The sequence below is a fragment of the Eretmochelys imbricata genome, chromosome 2 (genome assembly GCF_965152235.1).
Source record: "Eretmochelys imbricata isolate rEreImb1 chromosome 2, rEreImb1.hap1, whole genome shotgun sequence".
NCBI classification, from domain to species: Eukaryota; Metazoa; Chordata; order Testudines; family Cheloniidae; genus Eretmochelys; species Eretmochelys imbricata.
This window is the reverse complement of record NC_135573.1, coordinates 122133634-122160480: the sequence shown is the minus strand read 5'-3', so window position 1 is coordinate 122160480 and position 26847 is coordinate 122133634. Positions and strand designations below refer to the sequence as shown.

Here is a 26847-nt window from a genome sequence, read left to right as displayed (position 1 = left end):
TGCTACTAGTGCAGCAGTGTTAAAGCCCGGCTGTTGTATTTTCTAGTGAAATGTCATCAGGACTCAGTAGAAAATTTCTAACCATGTTACCTTAGAAGTCATCTTGTTTTGAGTTGTGTGTGATTAAATTTTAAGGCAATTCTTGTGGAGAGAGAGGTAGGCATTTCTGCTTTAATCCTGGCCTATTCTCACGTTTGTTTCTCTTATCTGACACACCAGTCAGATCACACATTCACGGTTCCACTGGGAGTGAGTTTTTCTTGGGGTTGGGACTAAGAGGAAATATATTTTGGCTTATGACTGACGATCCTAAACTCTATAATTTCCAATATGAGCTGTCAAAGGTGACTATTAAAAGGTCAATGTATTGACCCTGGCAACATAAAAAACAACCTTCTGAATGCCCTAATATTTTTATTCAGTTTCACAGGACTTAGCTGTTGAACCACAGAGTACAATGATTTCCATAATTAATGCTAGCAGATTTAGAGAGCACCAGCTGTCTATGTTCTGTCATCTCTGTAAAATGTTTTGGAGGGAAATGTGTATCATCAGTGTTGGGTAGGTTTGTTTGGTGTGTTTTTTTTTTTTTGTTTTTTTTTTTTGAGTAAGGCAGGCAAAGATAGTGTTTGGGAAGTTGTCATACTTAGCAGAAGACCTTACTGCTGCTAAGTATCACTGACTGCCTTTATTTATGGATGAACAGATGACAATATGCTTGCATTATTTACATAGAATACCTGCTTTCTATAAAGACTCTCATGGTGATGACATGGGGTCTAAAACACAAGTCTTAAGCTAGGTAAAAGATTAGATTAATTCTATAAGAAGAAGTGGTTTTCTCTTTCTCAATCCCTTGGCTTTTAATTTGTGATTTACTGAAATCTTTATATTAAATGGAAGGGATGAAAGTGTTCGTGGTTAATAGAAACTTGGATGATATGTACATATGCTCTAGTTTTATTTCAAGAGAATATCCATCTTGTGTATAAGATGCCTCCCAAATAATGGGACACATTCATAAATAACATTACTGGCACAAAGCCATACTATAGACTTAAACTTTGGAAATGGCTTTTGGGGTTTCATTTAATATCTTCAGCCACCCAAAAATCCACACCCCAGGAGCTTGTACTGCTTCTTATTGTAAGAAGCAGACTAATACATGATTATATCTAAAATTATATCATCGCACCCCAGTTATTGTAGTATTGCTTTTGAATATTATTTTTTAAATATTTAAAACATTATAATTTGCTTTCAAAGAGTAAGAACTGCAGTACTATATTCCTTCTTGACAAGATTAGTGGGTTTTGCAAAGACTTTTGCTTCAGGGCCACATACTAGCTTGGATGCTAAATTCACTTCCATCTGATTAAAAACTGCCCATTTTAGAAGTCTAACTATAGTCAGATTACTTGATTGATTTAATATTCTCATTGCTTTGTTAACATGAAATCTGGGTACTGTTGGAGATAGAATACTAGAGTAGATGGACCATAAATCTGATCCAGAGAGTTAAGCAGGGGCAACTTCCTCTAGTGACATACAGGGACAAGATGATGAGAAGCCTAGCCCTACCCTGTAACTCTCAGGTATGGGGTTTCTGCCAGGATGTGAAAGGAGAATTCTAGGCCATATCTACGCTACAGCAGCACACCTATGGTGCTGCAGCTGTGCTGCTGTAACGCCGTAGCATACATTGACTGAAGGGGATTTTTTCCATTGAAGTAGACTATGTCTGCACTTAAGACGCTACAGCTGCACCACTGTGGCACTTCAGTGTAAACACTTACCTCAGTGACAGGAGGGTTTCTTCTGTCACTATAGGTAATCCACGTCCCCGAGAGGCAGTAGCTAGATTGATGGAAGAATTTTTCCATTGCCCTAAGGCAGTCTACACTAGAGATTAGGTCGGTTTAGCTATGTTTCCTGGGATGTGGATTTTTCACACCTCTGAGACACAGCTATGTCAATGTAACTTTTCAGCATAGACCAGCCAGAGTTAATTCACCTTCGAGATGTGGTAGTGAGGCCACTGGAAGAATTCTTCCATTGACCTAGCTGCATCCACACTGGGGGTTAGGTTGACTTAAGTGCTCAGGACACACAATTTTTCATGGCCCTTAACAATGTAATCAGATCTAAACTTCTAAATTTAGACTAGGTGGCTTCATTTGCAGAAGATCTTAGTTAGAGCGGAGCCAAGTATGGGTGGGTAGCAACTTTAGATTTCCTTTCCTGGGCTTTAGTGCTTTGGAGGATGCTGAAAAAGACTGGAGAGAGAACAATAGAGTTTTGAGCTATTTTAAGAAAGTCCTCTAATGCCTCTAGCCATGCCCACAATAAAAAGTGAGGTTGACACAGCTACATTGCTCAATTAGCCTAAACCCCTGCGTAGACAGCATTAGGTCAGTGGAAGAATTCTTCTGTTGACCCAGCTACCACCTCTTAATGAGGTAGATTAACTAGAGGGATGGGAGAACCATGAAGCACTAAAGAGGTAGCTGTTTAAATGTAGACATAGCCTTAGTGTTGATGTAGAAATTGAGGGCATGTCTACACTTAAAACGTTGCATCAGCACAGCTGCACCTCTGTAGCACTTTAATGAAGACACTCTAAACCAATGATTCTCAACCCTCGGGCCGCTTGTGGCCTGATCAGCACACAGCTGTGGCCCATGTGGCGTCGTCAGGGCAGTACAGTATATGTATTGTGTGGATGTGGACCACATAACTTCACACAGAGCTGCATATGCGGCCCACAGTAGTAAATAGGTTGAGAGCCACTACTCTAAGCCAACGGGAGAGAATTCTTCTGTTGGCATAGTTAATCCACCTCCTTAAGAGGCAGTAGCTATTTCGCCGGGAGAAGCTCTCCGACCAACAGAGCACTGTACACAGGGGGTTACGTCACTATAACTACGTAACTCAGGGTGTGGATTTTTCAAACCCATGAGCAATGTAGGTATACTGATATAGGTCTGTAGTGTAGACTACAGAGTCGCTAAAGCTATGTCTACGATACAGCTGCACGTCTATGGTGCTGCAGGTTTGCTGCTCGAGTGCCATACTGAAGACCCTCGCTACAGCAATGGAAGGGTATTTTCCATTCAATAGTTAACCTAGCTACTGCCTCTCAGAGTGGTGGATTGAAAGAATTCTTCCATTGGCTTAGCAACATCTACCCTGGGGGTTACGGAAGCTTAGGTCTTTCAGGGGTCTGAGGTTTTTCACACCCAGGTGACATAGTTAGGTCAATCTAAATTTTAGTTGTAGATCAGGCCTAAATCACTCGTGTTTGGTGATCCATTGAAAAATATGTTTCAACTTGGCCAAATTTATTAGAGTTAAAAAGGTACTTTGCTTATGCACTAATTTTTAAATTGTAACTGGATATATGTTACCAACCCTCAAATGTTCAACTCATATTATGCAAGTTAAGTGAATTTTTCATTCTGTTGCACTCTCAGTGTTTTATTGGTGACGTGACTGAGTACATAAGAAAGTTGAGTGGAATTTCTCAATGTGCAGAGTCATTTGAGAGGGTGTGAGGCTTTGTATGAGTGAGGCGAGGCTTTAAAATATGCAAGTATATAGAGTAAGATTGAGGGCCTCAGTAATCATTTACTCACTGAACAAATGCATCCATTTAATGACCCAAAGATTAAGTATGCATTGGAATTTGTTTTTTTCACGTTTCTTTTCATAATTAAGGAATTCTTCAGCTCAGAATAGCCCAGTCAACCTTATATGGAAGTCTACTGTTAAGATAATCATTTTAACTTTTTTAGTGCAAAACAGCAGCTGGAAATACAACTAGTAAGTAGCCTGTGGCCAGTATCCTGTCCGTTGTTCACCAGCAAGTACTTTACAAACCACAGGTAGCCTATGGAGCAAAGTTCAGAATATTAGTTCAATGGAATAGGTCCTTTTAATAATGACCATAAAAAAGATGGTAACTTTTGAGTTTTCAAAAACTCTTTCTCTGGTTTCACCTGAAACTGGTCAAACAGAACTCCCGAAGACCATTAATATTCAAATGGTTGACGTTTTATATATTTCTGCTATAGTGTTCTCTCCGTTATCAGGCAGCAACAATGCGTTAGGATGCAGCTGTAAACACAGAAACGATGGTATTATTAGAAATGCAGATACAGGCATTCTTTGCAACAACCCTGTCCCTTCCCAGTTTGTTGATGAAGATACCTGCGTGAGTGTAAAAAGTTTCATTAACCTTTACAGTCCTCTGATTGGTTTTCAAGCTGTGTAACAGTGCTCGCACCCAAGGAAACTTAAAGTAATTTTGCACCGAGTCTCCTTTGCAGAAGCACTGCAATATCAATTGAGGTATACTGAGTTTACATAAAAAGAAAAGGAGGACTTGTGGCACCTTAGACTAACAAGTACGTAGGTGCCACAAGTACTCCTTTTCTTTTTGCGAATACAGACTAGCACGGCTGCTACTCTGAAACCTGAGTTTACATAAAATTCCATTTCCGATTCCTGAATCTTGTTTTCCACCCCCACAAACTTTTGGTGGCTCCTTTGAGGAGGCATGTTACGCACTGACAGCCTTAACACTGTACTTTGGGAACAGCAGGTCAAGAAATATTGACTGTGTCGAAAAACTGTGCCCTTCAGTAATGTGTTTGATGCATTCTTTCAACAAAGAGCCCAGAGAGCATTCAGCCTGTAATGTTTGAACCAGCTGGAATCCTAAAAACTACCAGCAGGTTTCTTATGGTCATGGCTATGCAAAACTGTCAGATCTTTACAGTTTTAAATTTTAACAAGGGATTTTTTTTCTGCTCCTACTCCCCTAAATTGAAATTTCTGTTTTCCAACATTCAATTCGGATTATGGCAATATTATGAGTTACGTTGTTAAATCTACTAACAAAGAAATACAAGATGTTAACACCAATTCCATTCAGTAAATTCTTTAAACTGCTTTTTCAACTGTTGTGAAATACTGTTTCAACACTCAGGGTCTACGGTCCAGGGACTGCACCAGGATAGCTATGATGCTGTAGTTATGCCAATATAACCCTGTAGTGTAGATGCAGCATACTCTGATGGAGGGTTTTTTTTCCATTCGTGTGGAATCACCTGTTCCCCAATTCTGTAACTGGGTTGACAGAATCATCCTTCCCTTGACCTAGCTGAGCCTACATTGGCAGTTTGGTAGGCATAGCTACACTGTTCAGGGGCATGGAATTTTCACACTAGTTGGAATTATTAATATTTGAAATTATTAATATTGATATTTGAAACCACCAAACACTAATGTAACCATAAATTCCTTTATTAAATCCAGAGGCCAAATGATATTTATACAGTTGCTCTAAACATGCCTAAAAAGTATGTCTAATAAGCAATCTACTAAATCCAAACAGTAACAAAAGAATTATAAGCATTGGAATAAGATACTTACAAATAGGCTAAACCTGGGGGTGCTTTAGACCCACATTGCTTGGCTCCAACATGGTCAGGCAGATATCAGCAATGAACCCTTTAAGGGTTTACTTCTTATACCCTTTAACAAACAAGTGATATCATTGCCAATGACTGTCTTCAGCTAAAAAAACAATTTGAATCAGTTCACCCTTTTTTCCAGTCTTAATCCAGATAAGATTTACAAACTACTTTGGCTCTTCCTCCTTATCTCTTCCCCTCCTTCCTGCTAACCAACAGTTTTTCTTTGCACCTGGGTTTACACAGGTTTTAACATTAGTGTGTGATTTGGGGAAGGGCTGTGTTGGCTCATTTTAAAACAGATTCTTTGTTTTAATTTAAAACCATCTGCAGTCACCCCTATCAGTCAGAGGCCTTCTTTTTCAAAACTTCCCCCATTTCATTCGTTATTTTTTGAACCAGATATCCTCCCTATTTCATTCTTTTCAACCGTATACCACATTCTTTTCAAGGCCTTCCTTCGACTTCAGAGGTGGGCAAACTATGGCCCGTGCCTGGTCCCTGAGCTCTTGGCCAGGGAGGCTGTCCCCCTGCAGCTATGCCACCGCAGCTGCATGGCTTGCGCCCACCCACCTCCAAGGCTCTCCAATAAGCCTATCCTGCCTCTCTGAACGGCATGGTAAGGGGGGGGGGGGGGTTGGATAAGGGGCAGGAGGTCCCGGGGGCAGTCAGGGGACAGGGGGTGGTTGCATGGGGTGGAGGTTCAGGGGGAGGGGTGGTCAGGAGATAGGGAGCAGGGAGGGTTGGATAGGGGATGGGATCCTGGGGGGAGGGGGGCAGTTAGGGATGGGGGTCCCGGGAGGGGGTGGTCAGGGGACAAGGAGTGGGGGGGGGGTTGGATGGGTCAGGGGTCCTAGGGAGCAGTCAGGGGGCAGGGGTATGGATAGGGGTCGGGGCAGTCAGAGGACAGGGAGCAGGGGGGTTGGATAGGGGGTGGGGTCCTGGGGAACGTTCAGGGGTGGGGGGGTCCCGGAGGGGCTGTCAGGGGACAAGGAGCAGCGGGGGTTGGATGGGTCAGGGGTTCTGATGGGGGCAGTCAGGGGGCGGGAAGTGGGAGGGGGCAGATAAGGGGTGGGGGCCAGGCTGTTTGCGGAGGCACAGCCTTCGCTACCTGGCCCTCCATACCGTTTCGCAACCCCGATGTGACCCTCAGGCCATAAAGTTTGCCAACCCATGTTCTTCTTGCTGGTCAGGGACTTTCTTTACAACGCACATATATTTTCTTAACCAATAAGCTAACTTTACTTCTTTAATTTTATACTTATCGTACAATGTCCCTGACTGACATAGCTGTATCCAACTAAATTTTATGATTGGACCTTAGCCTCTGAACTCCAAATGACTGGTACTGAAAATGATGAAAGAAAGCAAGAAAGGTGTGAATATGCTGTAAGAAGAAAGGAGTGATTTGCTGGACACTTACTAGTAACCGTTCTGAAACCTAAATCATAGGCAAAGTGATTGAGGCGAGTACATAATTGTGATCATTGCTCTGTTGTGCTAAGCATTGTACAAATATGTAGTAAAAAGTTTCTTCTCCAAAGACTTAACAGTCTAAAGTTAAGCTGTAGAAAGTGGGTGTAACAGTCAAAGCAAAAAGTAAGGAGCAGATGAAGGTAACAATGATGGGCACTTGTCATTGCATCAGCTACCTATATGCAGTTTTTGATGATTGTCAGCTTTTTTGATAAAAGTGGGACAAAAAGTGGGAGTGTGCTAATAAAATTTGCAGATGACACAAAGTTGGGACGTATTGCAAATATGGAGGAGGACTGGAATATCATGCAAGAAGATTTGGACAACTTTGCACTATTAAATTTCATCCCATTTCTATTTCTTCACTTTACAGAGTCCTGCATTTTTTGCTATAATCTGGGGATATATCCAGTGACAAAGGAGGAGAAAAACCTGAGTGTATTGGTTGATCACAGGATGACTAAGCTGCCAGTGTGATCTAGCCATGAAAAAAGGCTAATGCAGTGCTAGGATGCATCAGGAGAGGTATTTCCAGTTGACATAGGGAAGTGTTAGTACCATTATACACAGCACTGCTGAGACCACACCTGGAATACTATGTGAAGTTCTTGTCTCCCATGTTTAAGAAAGATGAATTCAAACTGGAATAGGTGCAGAGAAGGGCTACTAGGATGATCTGGGGAATGGAAAACCTACCTTATGAGAGGAGACTCAGGGAGTGTGGCTTGTTTAGCCTAACCAAAAGAAGGCTGAGGGGAGATATGATGGCTCATAAATACCAGGGAGGGAGAGGAGGTATTTAAATTATGTACCAATGTGGACACAAGAACAAATGGATATAAACTGGCCATCACCAAGTTTAGGCTTGAAATTAGGTGAAGGTTTCTAACCGTCAGAAGGGTGAAGTTCTGGAACAGCCTTCAAAGGGGTATAGTGGGGGCAAAAAGCCTAAGATTCAAGACTGAGCTTGATAAGTTTACAGAGGGGATGGCATGATGGGACTGCCCACATAGCTGATCTGCGACTGCTAGCAGCAAATATCTGCAAGGGCTGGTGAGGGGACACTAGATGGAGAGGGCTCTGAATTACTGCAGAGAATTATTTCCCAGGTGTCTGGGTGGTGGGTCTTGCCCCACATGCTCAGGGTCTAACTGATTGCCATATTTGGGGTTGAGAAGGAATTCTCCCCGGAACAGATTGGCAGAGACCCTGGGGTTTTTTCGCTGTCCTCTGTAGCATGGGAAATCAGTCAGTTGCAGGTTTGGATTCTCTGTAATGTGAAGTCTTTAAATCATGATTTGAGGACTTCAGTAACTCAGCCAGAGGTTATGGGTCTATTACAGAAGTGAGTGGGTGAGATTCTCTGGCCTGCAATATGCAGGAGGTTAGACTAGATGATCATGATGGTCCCTTCTGACCTTAAAGCCTATGAGTCTAACTGGCATTTTCCTATAGAGATTGTGGCTTTATTGACTCATTTGGGGAGGGCATTTCATTCATAAAGGGCAGCATGGAAAAAAGTGAAAAGGTGCTTGTCGGAGAAGTGGACAAATGGGGAATTGAGTTTAGCATTATTCGCAGAGCAGAGGGAGTTGCAAACAGTGTAATAAAATAAAATAGATAAATAAGGGGCAGAGTTGAGAAGGGCAGAGTTTTAAAAGGTGAGGATAAAAGTCTTGAATTTGATGCTGTTGTGAAAGAAAGGGAGGCATTTCAGAACAGTCTCAGGAGCATTTTGAATGGACCTGCAGAGGGTTTGAGGATCAGGAGGGCCTGGAAGTGGGTGAGGCTTAAGGGTATGCCTACACTGCAGTGTAAGCCCAGAGTTCAATTCAAATTCAAGCTTAAGCCTAAACAGCTCTTCTGTTTATACACAAATCACAGGTTCAAGCCTGAATCGAGACTGGACCTGGGGTTCAAACCCCTATTGCTTTGCAGTGTAGATGCGGCCCACTGGACTCTTGCTCTGGGGGTCCTCCAGAAGTCCCATGGGCCAACTTTCTTTGTCCTCTGAACAGTCAGTCCTCTGAACAGTTTGATAGACAGTCATGTGCTACAAACCAAGGACTAGAGTGGCCAAATTTTAGGAGGGCGCTAGGAAGTCTGGGTATGTGTATGGTTGCACTTGGACCCACACAATGCAGTGTAGATGCTGGAACACCAGGTAGGGACCCAGGGTTCAACAATCCCTAACTTGGGGTTTCAAATGAATGTAGATACTCATGCCGTAGGTTAACAAACCCAGGATCTGCTAACTTGAGTTCTACTGACCCTGGGCTTTCATTGCAGCATAGACATACCTTAAGAGGGCAAATTCAGAGATAGAAGCTAAGTTATGGACCTGAGTGACTGTTATACTAGTGGTGGGAAAACATTGTCAAAACCTGTCAAGGTTAAATTGATGTAAATTTACAATGAGATGACTGAAAGACTAGGGTTTTGGGGGTGGGGTTGGAAGTAGGATTGCCAACTTGGTAATGTTTAAAAATCAGACACTCCAGCAGGCATGCCTGAACCTCCCCTGCCCAGCCTCTTCCCCCACAAAGCCCTGCTCCTGCCCCACCTCTTTCCCCCTCCTCCCCAAGCTCCTGTCCTGCCTCTTCCCCTGAGGCCGCCCGCCTTGGTCACTTGCTGCTTTTCCTCTTCCACCTCCTCGCCCTGCACGGGTTAGGAGGGACTTGTCTGAGGAGCCAGGGCTGGATGCTGCAGCCACCAGACGAAGGTAAGAGGTGGCCCCAGCTGAGTAGGGACTGGAACAGGTGATGACCCAGCACCTCCCCTGCTTGCAGTAACCAGACTTTGGGTGTCCAATCAGTAGATCTGATCAGACACTGTCAGATCCCCTTTTCGACCGGACTTTCTGGTCAAAAACTGGGCACCTGTCCACGCTAGTTGTAGGAGAGGAATTTGAGGCAACAGTTGTATAAGACACATTCCAGTGAGTTTAGAGAAAGTAGGAGAAGGGGCAGGTGGGGTCAAGGATAGTTTTCTATGATGGCATGATGACAATGTGATTATATTTAAGGGGAAGGAATCTGAGGGCATTTTTAAGAAGAAATAAGGGAGAAGGTGTGGTAGAGGGAGGTGACATAGGATCTTGTCAGTCTTCTCTTAAAATATGATTGGGGATTTGAAGATTTTTAGAAACTGTCAAATGGGCATCTAGGACTTAGGCAGGGGTCAGTGAACATGGAGGAGCAGTGCTGCTTGACCAGGAAGATGTCCTCTCCTTCAGTCCTGCCAAACTTGTTGTGGATGTTATCCATGTATTATTATTTCTATTGATCTCAGTACTTTATCCACAGATCTTCAGGAGCCTTTTTGAATGTTTTACTAAGTGAAAGATTTTAATATCAAAATGGTTTATTTTGCAGTATTTGAACTTTTTAAAGTAAAAAACATAAAGTGGTAAATTACGAATTGTTGAAAGGTAAACTAAAGATAAAGACATAAGAATTAATAGAAGAAATAATGCAATTACTACTTATAATAAAGTTATTCTACTTAGAATAACCATTGACTTTTCACTTTAAGGAATATATAGAATAGTGTATCATGAATTGTGTGTGAGGAGCGGGGAGGAGGGGCATGGTGAAAGAGTAAAGCATGGTTGACAGATGCCTGGTCTTTTGCAACACAGAAAAAAATGCCTACATTGGGAACTCCACACTCATAACAAGTACATTTATCCACAGATCCAAAATCTCACCTCGCTTCAAGCATTGATTCTTATGCTGTGAAGAATTAAATCTCTGACAGCAATTAGGTGGAATTCTGAAACATAGCAGCTTCAAAAGGTGATCTGTTGCAGTGAAGAGAGTCATAGGTAACTACGTGTTGCTTTTGGCTGTGTGGCAAGGTTACAGCTAGACATATTTACTTGCGCTGCCTTTTGTTTCATGGCAAAATCTGCAAAAGAGACTTGACAAATAAACCCTAAAAGCAACGTACAGGCTTACATTTTGCTACGTGTACTATCTGATTTGCTTCTCTCCCTACCTCTTACTCTTGGGAGCAACTGTAACATTTTTTTACTGTTGCCCCACATATCCCAGAATGCCCATCTGGGGAAGAAATGCTGACTCTGTATGCCTAGTACTTTGGGGCTGCCTGGTTTAAAAAAATACATTGCAGCATCCAATTGAGGCTTCTGCACAGTACACCTCAGTTACATCCAGGCAAGGCCAGGTTGGTTCATGTCATCGTTGGTCATCTCTGTGCCTGAGCAGCTAATAATTTTTATAACTACAGAAGGAGAGACAGAAAAGAAAAGAGTGGAGATGGTGGCAGCTGTGTTGGGCATAACATGAAGAGACTTGGAAGAGACGTGCCTGCTCACCAAACCATCGCATGTGGGTTGCTACAGTAAAAGCTTAGGAACTACTGGGATGAAAGTACTAGCATTATTTCAAGGCGGAAATATTGCTCCCTTTTTGAGCACTTATGTGAAATTTCATTTGAAGTAAAACTTTGAGAAAGTTGGAAACTAATGAAATACTGCCTAGACGTTTTCCAGAATGAGGAGAACTATTTGTGCCATTATTTTTCTCTTTCCAAAACAAAGCTTTGTGTAGTGACACCGTACTTGCACTGCTCTTGGGTGCAATAGAAGGAGCAGATCAGCGTTTTATAACCAGGGATGAAAAAAATTCTTCATGTATATATTTCTAAATGTTACACTTTTTAATCAGTTGGCCAAAATAATGTATGTTGGGGACAACTCAGTCTCCAATATTCAGTTACATCATTAGTATGAATTTTTATATTTTAAAGGGAGGGGAGCTAAAATAATCTTTTTGGATATCCTATTTGTTAAAGGAACGGAAATGTTTTGTAAAATTGTTAAGTTGTGATTTATAGTCTGACAAACAACTCAGTGCAGGAGAGTTCTGAGTTTAATGGCCCTAAGACATCTGTTGTGCTTACAACAGAAAATATGTTCTTTCTAACTGCCAGACCTGCAAACACAGTGTGCCTTCTGCATCAAGCTGTGCTGTCTCCGGCGTGTGCATCAATAGTTATAAAAATTCTGCTCTGTGTTTCACTGGGACTGCTCAAAGTTTGGCTCTGTAATTGGAATTTAGATAACAATTCTGTTTGTGCTAGAATAAAATTCAGTTTGCATTCTCAAAGCTGTTTTGCCTCTGCAGTGCTAAAAAATATGAAGTACTAGAAACTTACATAAAAACTCTGCATCTTTAAAGGATGTAGTATTGGAGCTGTGTTGGTCCCAGGATGCTAGAGAGACAAGGTTGGTGCAGTAATATCTTTTTGAACCAGCTTCTGTTGGTGAGAGAGATCAGCTTTTGAGCTTACATGGAGCTCTTTCTCAGGTCACCTGAAGCTCACAAGCTTGTCTCTCTCACCAACCAACAGAAGTTGGTCCAATAAAAGATATTACCTCACCCACCTTCTCTCATCTTTAACGTAAGAAGTTATTACTGAGTACACGCCAGTTTAGTTTTCTTTAATATGAAGATTGTTTAGAGCAGGGACTTTTTTCTTATTTGTCTGCTGCTGTACTTTAAAGTTGGTTGAATTGAAGCCTACCCACCCTAGACTTCAACTGTTAGACTGTGTAACAAATTAGGCCTAGAACACACGCTCTCTCTGGCATACACTTTCCTTTCACAACTCACTCCTAGCATACTTGTCAATCCTGTCAGTGTGAATTTGTAGGTGAAGCAGATCATCTTAAAAAATGGTGATGGAATGTAATCACCTTCCGAGACCAAACACTTTTGTGGTTAGAGTTGTACTGGTCAAATGGTAAGCTTCTTGGACAGTCTCTCTTCTCTGTGCTATTCACATTGTCTACTCAGAATAGACTGTGGCTAGTTATTTAGCAGGCAGCAATAAACCAGTGTTGCTTTCGCTGTTGCCTCTCCAGAACAGGATACTGGTGTGAGCTACTACCTACAATCATACAAAGTTATTTGTCATTATTGCTATGGGGTATTTTGGTTCTGACTTTGCCCCATATACATCAGGATTTAAACCAAACTGTCCTTAGGAAACTACTAGTTCACATTATCTGAAACTTCTAGAACATTTTACATGGAATGACGTTGCTTGTTTGTGGAGTATTGTCATCTGCTTTAAAGGTTTTAGTACTTGGCAAACCCCATTTTATGTTCCATCCATAGGGATGGAACATGTCCTCTTTAAAATATAACCATTTGTCTTTCTTTATATAATTGGTATCATGGGTAACCATTAGTTCTGTTACTCTTGTCCATAAACAATTATTTAAAACATGCCAAAAATCATAAGAAAAAATATATTCCTGATCAATGCATTTAATCTAATCTGTAGTTGCCATCATGGGCTAGTATCATTTGACCAGTTTGAAAGAAACCCATGGCTCTTGAAAACCCTTCATAGAATTCCAGCATGTTATTAGGTGGCTTGCTAACTTTCACTGCTTCTCTAATAGCTCAAAAATTTAATTTCTTCTGAAGATTTCTGAGGGTTTCTCTCCATCTGTTTCTGTTCTGAAAGTTTTGGCTCAGTGACAATCTAAAATTAATAGTGTATCTTCTAGTCTTGCAAGTCTTGCTCACTGACCTTGTGTAACAGAATGTCCTAGACAGGACAAAACTGATTTGGCAGTTGCATAATAAGGTAGGTTCATTGGAAGTTCAGTAACAAGTTAGCATTTATACCATGTTTTTTTCCTATATTGCTGAAACATCCATAGAACTCACCATTTTCAGTTAATGGAGATGTTAAATGACACAAGTTGGAAAAATATTGAACACTTCTAAGTACAGCTATCTAAGGTTTCTCAATTTTGTTTTCACAATTGTCTTTTTGAAATTTCTGTCTACATTTAAAGCCTGTTTTGAGTCTTCCTTTTGGGAAGAGGGACTTAGTTTTCTTCACGTAAGTCTAGTGTTTAATTTACATTGTGTAATGCAGATATCTATTCCGCTTGCTATTTAATGTGGCCAAACAAATTTAAGATGAGCTAGATTACTTTTTGTCTATAATGTTAGTTATTTGTGAAAATTATATACATACTTCATGAGAGTTATCTGTAATATGTGCCTCTTCCACTCCCATTATGTGGTTTGAGTGAAACCCCATTGAAGCTTTTTCTTCAGTTTTGTATTTGTGGCAGAGGCAAGGATGGAATTTTCCAGAGCAGCATTCAACTACTTTACCATGCTACAAGCCTTTCTCTTCTTCTGGTCCCAGTCTCATTCACTACACATTCCAACTTCTGCAACAAATGAAGCTGGGGTCCTGGTTGGGGGAAATAGATTGTGATCATGTGTGTATGCATTACGATACAGTCTTTAATTACAAGGGGGCTGAATTAAGAATGCATAGACAACTTTCAGTTTGTCACTTCCTAACTTTTCAGTGCTTGACTTTGGAACATTCATGTTCTTTTAACAGTTTTGGTATGTAACTATAAATTTGTGCCTTTAGGCTGCAAATATACAGTAAGCATATAGAAAGAAAATGGCTTTTCTAAACTTCTTTGGCAAAATGCGCACACTAATCCTTATAAAAAGTTTCCTACTGCAGAAATTTTTTAAACTTTTTGCTCCCATTCCCTTATGGTGGTTTTGCTGTTGCCTGTTAGGGCTTGTCCACACAGAGCAGCAATGAGCATTATAGAGAAGCATTTCTCCTGATTGCAGTATGTCTGTTGAACTGTCTTAAAACATTACATGTAACAGGGAATAAAGTAAAGGATTCTGGCAGCTAAAAACCTGCATCTCCATAGCAATTAAAATTTCTAATGCGAACCAAGCTGGTATTCTTGAAATCTATTACAAAGTAAGTAGACCATATGTATAACAGCAAAAGGATATAAACAAAAAAACTCTGTGGCACCTGACAGAAAAATTATTGCTGTGTAGCCAACAGAGAATTAGTTTTCTCCTGACATACTTTAATTAATGCAAGAATGTTACATTTTTTCCCCCTCACTGTTGCATGTTTCTGTATAGTCAAGATAGTCTTGCTACTGGGCTCTCATTTTAAAAAAAAAAAAAAGCTCTTAAATATCTTGTTTCTCTATTGTACTACTTTTTTAAAAAGTGTGAAGGGGGTTTAAAAAAATAAAATTTTAATCATACACAACAATTGAGTAACCATCTATTTCAAAATTATTAAAACCCAAAGAAATCTATTTTTGTTCATTAAACTGTTGCAATTTTTAGGACTTTTTACAAATGGTTAAATTCCTGTTTCACCTCTTATAGATCGAGCTGGAAGCATTAGTACCCTTGATTCTTTAGACTTTGCAAGATACTCTGATGATGGAAACAGGGAGACAGATGAACGCGTAGCAGGTGAGTAGGATTTTGTGTGGGATGGGAGTCCTAGAATACTAGGGTTACCATATGGCTTCATGAGGTTTTTTTGGGCAGCAACATTTATAAATTGCATCTTTCCTCTCCAGGAACATGTTAAAGATTGTACTGGATTGTAGTTTTGCTACATCAGGTTTATTCCAAATCATCTTTCAGTTAGCTCAGCTGAAGTGCTGCTGTTAAGTAATTTTAGGAATGAAGAGGAGCAAAATATATCCCTCTTAATGCCCTGTATACATAATACATGAGATTTTTTGCTGTACTGCGATCTCCTCGATGTATTGTTTGCCACAACCACAGGGGTACTTGAAGATTGTTGAAACCTGCAGTATGAGAGCAACCATTGCTTACTGATTATTCCTGCGTTAATTTGTCGCTGACAGGTGACCAATAAGTGACTAGACAATTAATGCCAATTTAACCCCAGTAAGGATGCTGGCCATAAATTCCCCGTTTTTGTTTTTGTTTTTTTGTTCCCAGAAAACTTCATTCTTCTACTATCCAGTGCTGTAGACACTAAGTGTGGTGGTAAGAAAAGAGACTGTGTAAAAAATGGCAGCTCTTTTCTTTAAACAGATCTGCTCTTTCCAAGTATTTGGTATCTGTTTGCATTAAGTGACAAATATCTTCTCCTGTTAACAGTGCAGAGCCAATATAACATTGGGAGACTGTGCTGGATTATTTTTGGTCTTGCACAAAACCACCCCTTTAATTATGTTCTAGTTGCAAAATCTTTATTGGTGATGCATGAGCCAGGAAAAAAAAAAACCTAGATTTTCAGATTTCAATATTTTCAGTGCCAGCAGGTAAAAAATTGTGTTTACTTATAAAATAAGATAACAAATCACTGAGGCACATTTGTCACGGAGTCCTGGGCGATGCTCTGGAACTGCTCCCTACAAAGCCAGTCAGGACTCTGGAAGAGCCTCCTCTCGGTGAGCAGACTGTCTTCAGGGCAGAAAGCTCACACAACTTCCACCTTCCTGGGTCTGACCTCAGAGCATTCAGCATCCTCTGCCCCTCCATACGCTTCCCACAGCGAGTCTGCCCAGGCGGGGTCCTGGGGAAGCCAGAGGGTCCTGCACCCCAACTTCGCAGTCAGATGTGACTCTTAGCCAGCCAGTAAAACAGAGGTTTATGAGATGACAGGAACACGGTCTAAAACAGAGCTTGTCGGTCCAGGGAGCAGGACCCCTCAGCCGGGTCCATTTTGGGGGGCAGTGAGCCGAACAACCACATCTGCACTTCACTCCACGTCCCCAGCCAGCCCCAACTGACTCACCCTCCAGCCCCTCCTCCTCTGGGCTTTGTCCCTTTTCTGGGTCAGGAGGTCACCTGATTCCTTTGTTCTCCAACCCCTTTAGCTATCACCTTGCAGGGGGGAAGGGCCCAGACCATCAGTTGCCAGGAGACAGAGTGTCAGCCATTAATGTACACTGGCCCTTTGCTCTGCAACAATTACACCCCCAATTACCCCACCCCCTAGAGACTTAAGAAATGCATAGGGGAAACTGAGGCACCCCTACAGTATTCAGAGGAAACATTAAGAACAGTCCCACTTCATCTCATCTCTCCCTCTCTTTGAGACCAAACTGAGTGAGGTCACTTCAGCCAGTGACCTGGGGAAGTTCAAACCCACCAACATTCCCATGGATGCCCCATCATCTCTCCCATTCCTTGGTGGGAGTTACATCAGGCCCTTCGATTTTTACACCCTTTCTGTTTCACGCCCTCCCTTAGGTTGGGTGTGCTCGATGGCACTCACAGGCCACATTTGGGAAGGTTTATGCAGCCCGTGCCCTTTTTCCACCCCAAAACCCCTGGGGTTCAAACTGGGATCGGGTCTTCTCCCAGCACTCCAGTCTGGAGGGCTGCAATTCAGATTCTCTTGGTTAAGAGCCCCCATCTTGACCTTGGCCACCCTCTGTCCATGTTTCTTTGTCACCCGCCGCTCGGCATCAGCCCCTTTCGTTGGATGCAGCCACGTCAGGGCAGAGGGGTCAGTATACGCCGCAAAGCACCGCCCAAATAGATACGGCTGCAGCTTTTTAAGGGCCTGCCCGTGGCCAGGTATTTCTTCTTTATGGCCATGTAATTTTGCTCCCAGGGCAGCAGCTTTTTGCTTGGTCACCCAGTGGGGTGTCTCCCCCATCTTAGCATCAACCTGCATTAGCACCATGCCCAGCCATCTGATGAAGTGAGCTGTAGATCACAAAAGCTTATGCTCAAATAAATTTGTTACCCTCTAAGGTGCCACAAGTACTCCTTATCTTTTTACTGAAAAGGGCTTGACACTGTCTGGGTTTACTGGATTTACCAGGCCCTGGATTAGAGCCTCCTTCAGTGCACAGAGAGCCCTCTGGCACTGCTTGGTCCAGACCACCTTGTCTGGCTTCTCCTTCTTACATAGCTCAGTGATGGGAGTAGCTAGGGAGCTAAAGTGGGGTACAGACCCCCAGTAGTACCCCATCATCCCAATAAAGGCTTGGACCTGTTTCTCGTTCTGGAGCACAGGCCAATCTCTGATCCTCTTCACCAGCCCGTTGGACTGAGGGTGATATGCAGAGGTCCAAGTGGGCCAGACCCCACACTTCTCCCACAAGCCCCAGAGCAGGGCTGACATGACATTGGACTCCAGGTCTGTAAGGACCTCGCTGGGGACCCCCTCTCTGCTGAAGATGGTCAGCAGCATGTCTGCCTCGGTGGAGGACAGAGCCACTGCCTCTAGGTAGCGGGTGGCGAAATCCGTCACCAACAGGATGTATTTCTTCCCTGCACGGGTCGCCTTCCTGAGGGGCCCCTCTATGTCCATAGCCACCTTATGGAAAGGTTCCTTTATGGTGAGCAGGAGTCTCAAGGGAGCTTCACTCTTATCCCAGGCCTTCCCCACCACCTGGCAGGGGTCGCAGGACCTGCAGTACTGCTGGGCTGCGTCACAGACTCCGGGCCATAAAAAGTTCTGCAGCCGCCGCTGCCTGGGGCGCTGGATTCCCTGGTGTCCTGAGAGAGGGACATTATGGGCCAGATACAATAGCTGGCGGCGATACTTCTGGGGCACCATCAGCTACCTCCTGATTCCCCACAGTTCTGCTTCTCCTTGGGGAGCCCATTCCCGGTACAGGAATCCCTTCTTCCACAGGAATCTTTCCCTGCAGCCTTTCCCAAGGGGGTTTGCAGCGCTGTGGCCAGCAAGTTCCCTCAGCTCCTCCAAGGAGGGATCCTTCTGCAGCTCGGTCTGGAATTCAGCTGCTGAGGAAGGGAGTGGGACCTGTTCCGTCTCGCTGGCTGGGCCTGGGGTCACAGCCCTGCTGAGCCCTGTCCCTGGTCACTCCCTCCCTGCTGTGGACTCACTTCCCAGCAGCGCCTCTGGACAAGGCAAACCTGACTGGCAGCCGTCCTGCCCTGCCTGTGGGTCCCTCCACTCAGCTGGGGTCTCAGCTCCCCCTTTGCTCAGCGCTGCCCTGGCTGTCCCAGTGGGGGCAGGCAGCGAGCTCTCTGCTCTCCTTACAGCATCACAGCCAGCAGGGGGCAGGGAAAGCTTTGTCCCACGCAGCCCCGGGGGGTTTGGTTACAGGCAGCCTAGCAGCTCCTCCCCCCTGCCAGCCAGGTCATCTGCATTTTCACTGACCATTTCTGTCTCAGCTGATTGGTTCCCTGTATTCAAATTAAAAGGAGTACTTGTGGCACCTTAGAGACTAACCAATTTATTTGAGCATGAGCTTTTGTGAGCTACAGCTCACTTCAGTGAAAGCTCATGCTCAAATAAATTGGTTAGTCTCTAAGGTGCCACAAGTATTCCTTTTCTTTTTGCGAATACAGACTAACACGGCTGTTACTCTGAAACCTGTATTCAAATTCAAACCCTTGGCCATTACAGGAGCAGGGCCTGGATCCTGTCCCAAAGAGAGACAGTCACCCCCTAACAGGGTCTCACAGCTGATATCCTGGAGAACCCCAACGACCATCCAGCCCAACCCCTCCTGTGTCTGCACAGGGATCTGGGCCATAGGCAGGGTGAGGGGCTTCATCCCTGGGACGTTCACCCAGGTCACACAGCCCTTCAGCATCTGGTGGGGCTGCACCATCCAGGGCCTGACAGCAGTTCTCTCTGTCCCAGGATCTCGCCAGCCCAGGATTGTCTCCCCACTGACCATCACCTTCCACTCCCACTGGGGATCCGAGGGACCTGAACCCAGAAGACTCCACACAGACATAAAGGTTGGGGTCAGGAGCGGGAGCCTGTCCACCACTCCACCCATCAGGCTGACAGAGTCTATGGCCTTGGGACCCAGCAAGGGAGCTAGACACTGGGGCTTTTCCGCAGAGTCCCCCTGGTTCAAATCGCCAGCCTGCTCAAAGGTAGTGTGGTGGGCATCCACGTTTCCCCCCGCCCCTCCTCCTGAACCAGGGGCAGCAATTTAGTATCAAGGTTCCCTGCGGACCTGGCACCTCGGGGTCTATCTCTACTCACCCCTGGGAAGTCCCCTATGTCTCTCTGCTCCACCATCGTCCATTCATGCTGCTGCTTCTGCAGCTCTTTCTTGGGCTCTCGCTATCTCTCTCAGTCCTCTTGCTCTCTTGGACTCTGCTCCAATCCCGTCCGTCTCCGATGGTGAACCGATCGTGAAGACCCCCGTCTGGTCAGGGACAGGAGTCTTGGGGATGCCTGGCTACTGCTCCAGCTGCTCCCAGATCTTGCTGTAGCCCCATTTGGGTCAGGAATCCACTCCTTAGAGCAGTAATCATCCTCCAGCTGCACGATTAACTGTATTTTGGTGAACTTTCCAATGCGCAACCCTCTCTTTTTGCACAGGGTTACAATGTCCTTCTTAAGGAGATGGTGATAGGCCATCACTCCGCTGTTCCCAAGTTGTTGTGGACTCACAGGCCTGTGTGCTCTCAGCTGCCCACGATTTCCAGGGAGAACCTTTAGTGTGTCAGCCCTTCTCAAGGTTACCACCTCTTTGCCAGGGTCGAGCTGGTCCTTGTCAATCCCCCTTCGTTTTACTGTTCCCCAGTCACTTACTGCAGGAAGCACCATCCCCGAGGTGCAGTATATCCCAGTTGTCACGGAGTCCACGGGCGATGCTCTGGAACTGCTTCCTACGAAGCCAGTCAGGACTCTGGGTGAGCAGACTGTCTTTAGGGCAAAAAGCTCACACAACTTCCACCTTCCTGGGTCTGACCTCGGAGCATTCAGCATCCTCTGCCCCTCCGTATGCTTCCCACAGCGAGTCTGCCCAGGTGGGGTCCTGGGGAAGCCGGAGGGTCCTGCACCCCAACTTCGCAGTCAGATGTGACTCTTAGCCAGCCAGTAAAGCAGAGGTTTGTGAGATGACAGGAACACGGTCTAAAACAGAGCTTGTTGGTCCAGGGAGCAGGACCCGTCAGCCGGGTCCATTTTGGGGGGCAGTGAGCCAGACAACCACGTCTGCACTTCACTCCACATCCCCAGCCAGCCCCAACTGACTCACCCTCCAGCCCCTCCTCCTCCTGGGCTTTGTCCCTTTTCTGGGTCAGGAGGTCACCTGATTCCTTTGTTCTCCAACCCCTTTAGCTATCACCTTGCAGGGGGGAAGGGCCCAGACCATCAGTTGCCAGGAGACAGAATGTCAGCCATTAACGTACACGGGCCCTTTGCTCTACAACAATTACACCCCCTTATCCCACCCCCTAGAGACTTAAGAAATGCATAGGGGAAACTGAGGCACCCCTACAGTATTCAGAGGAAACATTAAGAACAGTCCCACTTCGTCACATCATTGTACCCAACTATTATATGTGCATCACTTTTCAGAGTATAAGCCTCATTTTAAGATAATGGTGAAGCTTAAAATACATTCTTTAAATGCAGTTTTCTCCTGTTGTCTATCACTAGATCATTTTCTTGTTACTGTTATATAAACTATACAATAGTATGGAATTAATCTGACCTACCCTCTAAAAGCTGGATTTCAACAGATGAGCTATTTAATGAAGACTAGCTGGCCATAGCAACCTTATGAAATTAAGTATCTGTGTTTATCTACCAGGTACTTTCCATCAGCTTAGCCTACATCCAGGCCAGATAAGCATTATCTAAATCAAAAACATATATGAGAGAGTTGTCTTTGCTCCCAACCTCAACTGTAATGCGTTTCTTTGATATCTGTTCTTTTCTGTGAATCACAAGATGTTGGATGAGGGAAGCAACAGGAAATGGCAAGGATAGCTGCCCCTTTTTAAGGATGTTTCTCTACCTTTTGTTTGCAATCGAGAGGGGTCTAGAAGTAGGTCTAGCTGCAGTTACATTATCATAGAGCAACAATGGCCGAGATTACTTTTTGTTTTTTACATACGGTTTCAACAGCTTCTCTCAGATGTGCTCCATGTTACTGTCTCTTTACTTTGAAATTAAGCTGCCGAGGTGTGGGTCCGGCTGTCTCGAGTGGCTCACAACTGGTGAGTGCCAGCCTCAGATCAGACTGCCAGGAAACAGGGCAAAAACCCCAAACCAGTTTTATGTTCTGTACTTAGATTTGGTCTAGCCTGTAAAAAGTTTATACTCGTAAAGCACTATAACAACTTTCTCATGGAGTCACAGACAGACTGGAATGCCCAAGGGGACTATTTTGCCACCCAGGCAAGCTTGATTTTGTGATAGATGGTTGCTTTACAATAGAAATCAGAATAATATTCAGATTACTCCCAGTTCTAAAGGACACTTACCCTGAGTCAGTTGTACTCAGAGCTCAAACCAAGGACAATGCTTATCGCCAATCCTTTAACACAGAAACTAAAGGTTTATTTAACTAGGAAAAAGAAATGAGTTATTTACAAAGTTAAAGCAAGTGCGCAATACACACAGAACTGAGTTAGTCACCTTTTGAAAGGTGACTGTAACTTCTGTTGTAAGCAGATTCTGTATACCTATAGGGCTAACACAGCCAAAACAGGTTGGGACTCCTTGATTATCCTTAGAAATTCTTGCCCCTCAAAGTTCAAGCAGCATAGGAAGAATTTCTCCTTAACAAGCATTTTAATTCCTTTCCACAGCATTCAAGCTGTGACCGGATGAAGGTTTGGACGCATGCCGTCTTCAGGGTTGTGGGGGAAGCAATCAATGAAATCTTTTGTCCGATGTCTGTAGACCTTCTTTTGTGGGGAGGAGATAACACCTCTTGTGGTGAACTAGTATTTCACACTTGGTAATGCTTCTCCCCTGACCGGATTTACAATTTCAGAGCAAACATTTTTACAGTTACAGCACAAACACTGTTACCTTGTAGAATGGGTTACAGGTACAATAAGCAAGATTAATATATGCAGCAATTTACAAACATTTCATAAAGTCTAAACACGCAACACAGTATTACCAGTCTAAAACCTATTTTAGCAATAATCATTCACAGGTAGATCAGACTGGTTTCCAGCTATTCATCTGATAGTATTAACTTGAGACCTAGGGACCTTGGCATGAGCTGGCACTGGTCTGCCAGTGTCACAGTGTGCTGTTCAGAAGATAACAAACTGGTGCAGAATTTGGCAACCAACTTGTTGAATGAGCATATTGTACTGGCCAGCCAATTAAAAATGCTGGTTTATCTATCTGATGGCCATACTTTGCCACATACACACTACAAGTTTCAGTTTCTATTATACATTTAGAATTGTCTTCCTCCTCAGAGTGTGTTCCAAATAAAGTACTCCAGATAGCCCTGACATTTGTAGCTGGTGGGGTTTTTTAAATGAGGAAATTGAATGGATAAAGTTCTTTTTTCCCCCAGACCCTTCTCATGAGAGAACTACCATGGACTTTGCCTAGTTTTATCATATGCTCCAGAAACCACAAGTTGCATAAGAGCTACCTGAGGAGAGCAAGGAAAATTTACCTCAATCAGAGCATTAGCAAAAAACTATTTTAAGGCGGAGATAAGGTTGCATGATGGTATATTGTCCCCTTGCAAAACATTGAGTTGAGTAAAACTTAAACTTCTGAAAACCAGGATATGCACAGATAAGGTTGCTCATGCAGCCTTAACTCTGCCCTTTTTCAGCAATGCCCCATTAATTCAAAATACCTTTATTCTGATACCTCCCCACAGTTGCTGAAATGTACAAGCTCTTCACCACCTCCTACAACCCACTCACTCTCACCCCCAGGATTCCAGCTAATACTTTTCAAGGACAAAGGTGAGGGGTGGAGAGAAGGGGGAAGGTTGACCATGCCACCCTCTCTGCCCTCTGCAAGCAACTTCTCAATATGCATATATTCACACTGGCTCTTGGCACTGTAAGTATCAGGAGGTTACAGATCCTGACATACTTGCACATTTAGCCAACTCCCCAGAAAGATTACCATGCCTGTACAATTTAAGAACCACTTCACAGCCTTTTGTAACTCCCTTACACTTCTTCACTACACTATCTCAACCTTCAGTTTCACTTAATAAGCATTAGGTCATCTCATATTCCATCTCACTGCAGACAAGATCCTTTGTAATAAAAGCTCTGTGCCCTGCTCCTGACAAAACCTATGCAGTTCTGCAGAGAAATGATACCTGCTGCATCCTGAAGGTACACATGCACTTCTTCCCTTTCCTCACAAACATAATAATGGAAAACCTAGGTCTCCGATCACAATCACAACTGTCATGCACTCCAAGTAATCTACAGATCTTGCAAATACACCTCTACCAAGCAGAGCTAACTACCACCTCTGTCATTCAGTATAGCTACACCGGGGTGGGCAAACTATGGCCCGGGGCCCGCATCCCATCCTTCAGACGTTTTATTCTGGCCCTTAAGCTTCCTACAAGGAGCAGGGTCCGGGGCTTGCCCTGCTCCGCATGTACCATGGCTCCGCGCGGCTCCCGGAAGCAGCGACATGTCCCCCCTCCAGCTCCTATGCATAGGGGCAGGCGGGGGCTCCACATGCTTCCCCTGCTCCATGCACCTCCCCTGCAGTTCCCATTGGCCAGGAACCGTGAGCATTCATGGCCTGCCATACAATTTCCATACCCAGATGTGGCCCTCAGGCCAAAAAGTTTGCCCACTCCTAAGCTACACACTCATTTTATCTGGAGTGCATGCAGATAATAAATGCTTAGACAGCTGTCATATCCCAACCTGCTATTGACAGTATCCTTCATGCTAAAACCCCAGTACTCTGCTAATTATATAATGTACACAAGTCTGCACTGAAGTGATGCATTCTGCATCCTGAAGGTGCACATGTAGCTTTTGCCTTTGCTCAAACACATTGGAGGTTGCGAAATATAGATCTCATAGTCTAATCAGAGCTCTGTTACATGTCAAAGTAATTCACTCAAGTCCTCCAATCACAAATACATCTTTACCAAGTAAGCCCAACTACTACCTCTACTACATAGTGTAGATACATCTAGTGCCTAACACACTAACTGCACATGGAGTTTATCCAAATAATTCCAATTGGCTACTGCCAGATCCAGGGGATTAGAGGGAAGGTAGCATAGGCAGCCTTCTACCCCACCTCCCATTTCTCCTTTTAATGGTGTCACCTGGAATCCTGGGGGTGAGAGTGAATGGATTATAATAGGAGATGAAGAGTTTGTATGTTTCAACAACTGTGAGGTTGGCAGAATAAAGGTGTGTGTGTGAGTTCAGATGAATGAGTTCAGGTGACGGAGTTCAGATGAACATGGTCTTAAATACTGTTCACAATTTGGGTTCCCTCAAAGACTTAGTGGGTGCCAGGTTGTCACCATGCCTCAGTGTGTCACAGCTGAGGATGCCAAATTCAGGACAAACTGCTAAGAGATAGGGCAGACTCACCCCAAACTGGTGGTTATTCTGTCCTTAGATTATACCAAGCCAGTAACAAAAGTAAATTTTGGTATCACAACACTGGTTAACAAGAAGTGAAAAATGCAATCTCCTTAGGCAGCCTAGCCCTTGGCTCATCACCCAGACACTGGACTTTATGATAAGTGGTTATTGAAAACCAATTCCATCATATATAAGGTCCTTCCAGTTCCAGGAGATCGGCCACTTATAACTCAGATCTTACTCAGTAGTCACGCTGATGCCAATCCTTTAGTAACTAAAATCTACAGGTTTAATAATAAAAGAAAAGGAGAGTTATAAATGATTAATAGATCATATACATACAAGTGATTGCAAAGTTCTTATATCAGGTTTGAAGCAGTGATCGAATCGCTGCTAGCTTGCCAAAGTGTCTCTGAAGTTACTCAGATGTATTGAGTGATCAGCAGTCCTTGTTTAAAGCTTCCTTGTTAGAAATCTAGTCCAGAGAAATGAAGCAGGAAATGAAGACAAAATGGAGGTATCTCAGGGGTCCTTTTTTTTTTTTTTATCATCTACCATGTACATGGAATTTTACTGTCCCAAACAAAGCCCACAGCCCCTGTTTGTGGAAAGTTACTGGCCCAAGATGGAGTCCAGAGTTACAGGAACATATCATATGCCCTTACATAATTTACTGAACCACAGAGGGTGGCCATTGGCCCCGCAAAGCCTGAGGCATCCTTAGGAAGAGCCATCTGGATTGGGTGAGTTTCTTCTATGGTCCATTGTGAGAGCTAAGTGTCTTTGATAGGCTATCAATACATAGCCTTCTGGCCCTAATGTAAATTCAGTCTGGTGGGTGTTACCCAAGAATACAACATGTTTAAGATACCAGTACATAGCGAATATATATAACTTCAGATACAAAGATGATACATGTATGTAAACAGGGTAATCATACTTAGTAAATCATAACTTTTCCATTGACACCTTACATGACATACTTTGTACAGGTTTTGTAGCAATTGCATAACACTGGTAATATCAATTATATAAATGGTCATAATCTTACAGCATCACACAGGTAAAACTCGATAAATTGAGACCATTTTGATGCACATCACATCCATAGTTTGATCTCTGGTGTGGCACAAAAAAACTCCTAGAAACTTTTTGGAAAATGGCTATTTTTTTCTAGGCTTATATCACTGCTGTCCCTAGTTCAAATGAACCCAAATTTGGATCGCTAACCATACCTTGCACCCTCCTGAGCACATGAAATTACAAAGAAATCTGAGTAAGCATATGGATTTTAGAGGGTTCAGCGAGGTCAACTTTTAAACAGAAGTCTTGATGAAACCTTAACTATAGTGGTGCTAACACGCCACTACAATACTGCGTCAGTCGTTTTTGATGTGGAGTGATGGAAGGAACCTTAATTACAGAAAATTTGATAGCACTCCAATCTAGAAAGCCTACTCCAAATCAAGGTAAAAATTAAGGTTTGTTTTAACATAGCAAGGGGCATTTTTGAAATAACTGAAAGCAGATGAGATTTTTTGGGCCTTCCTTGTAACTTGGTATCAATGTAACAGATCTCATTCCTTATAAATGTGGTAGTTCATAGTCCATTTCTGTAACAAGTAATAAACTAGTGACACAATTTTGCATGACATTACTAAGTCAGTGGTGAGGTGTACAAGATATTTTTGTCTTAAAAAGTGACAAGAATTTTGGATCAGGTGCAAGTTTGAATACTGCTTCTTTGGAGCTAGGACCATTTAAAGTTTTCAAAA

General features: G+C 43.5%; 1 protein-coding gene across 8 annotated transcripts in view; it reads left to right on the top strand.

Annotated features, from left to right (window-relative positions):
* Positions 1-26847, top strand: part of RELCH (RAB11 binding and LisH domain, coiled-coil and HEAT repeat containing) — a 126375-nt gene that overhangs the window by 915 nt on the left and 98613 nt on the right. For all 8 annotated transcript variants that reach the window (XR_013345224.1, XM_077810752.1, XM_077810750.1 and 5 more), the window contains exon 2: positions 15173-15262. Coding sequence is in view for 7 of the 8 variants with exons in the window: in XM_077810752.1 (XP_077666878.1) it covers positions 15173-15262 (90 nt within the window). In the remaining variant the exon portion in view is untranslated. The remainder of the gene's footprint in view (positions 1-15172; positions 15263-26847) is intronic.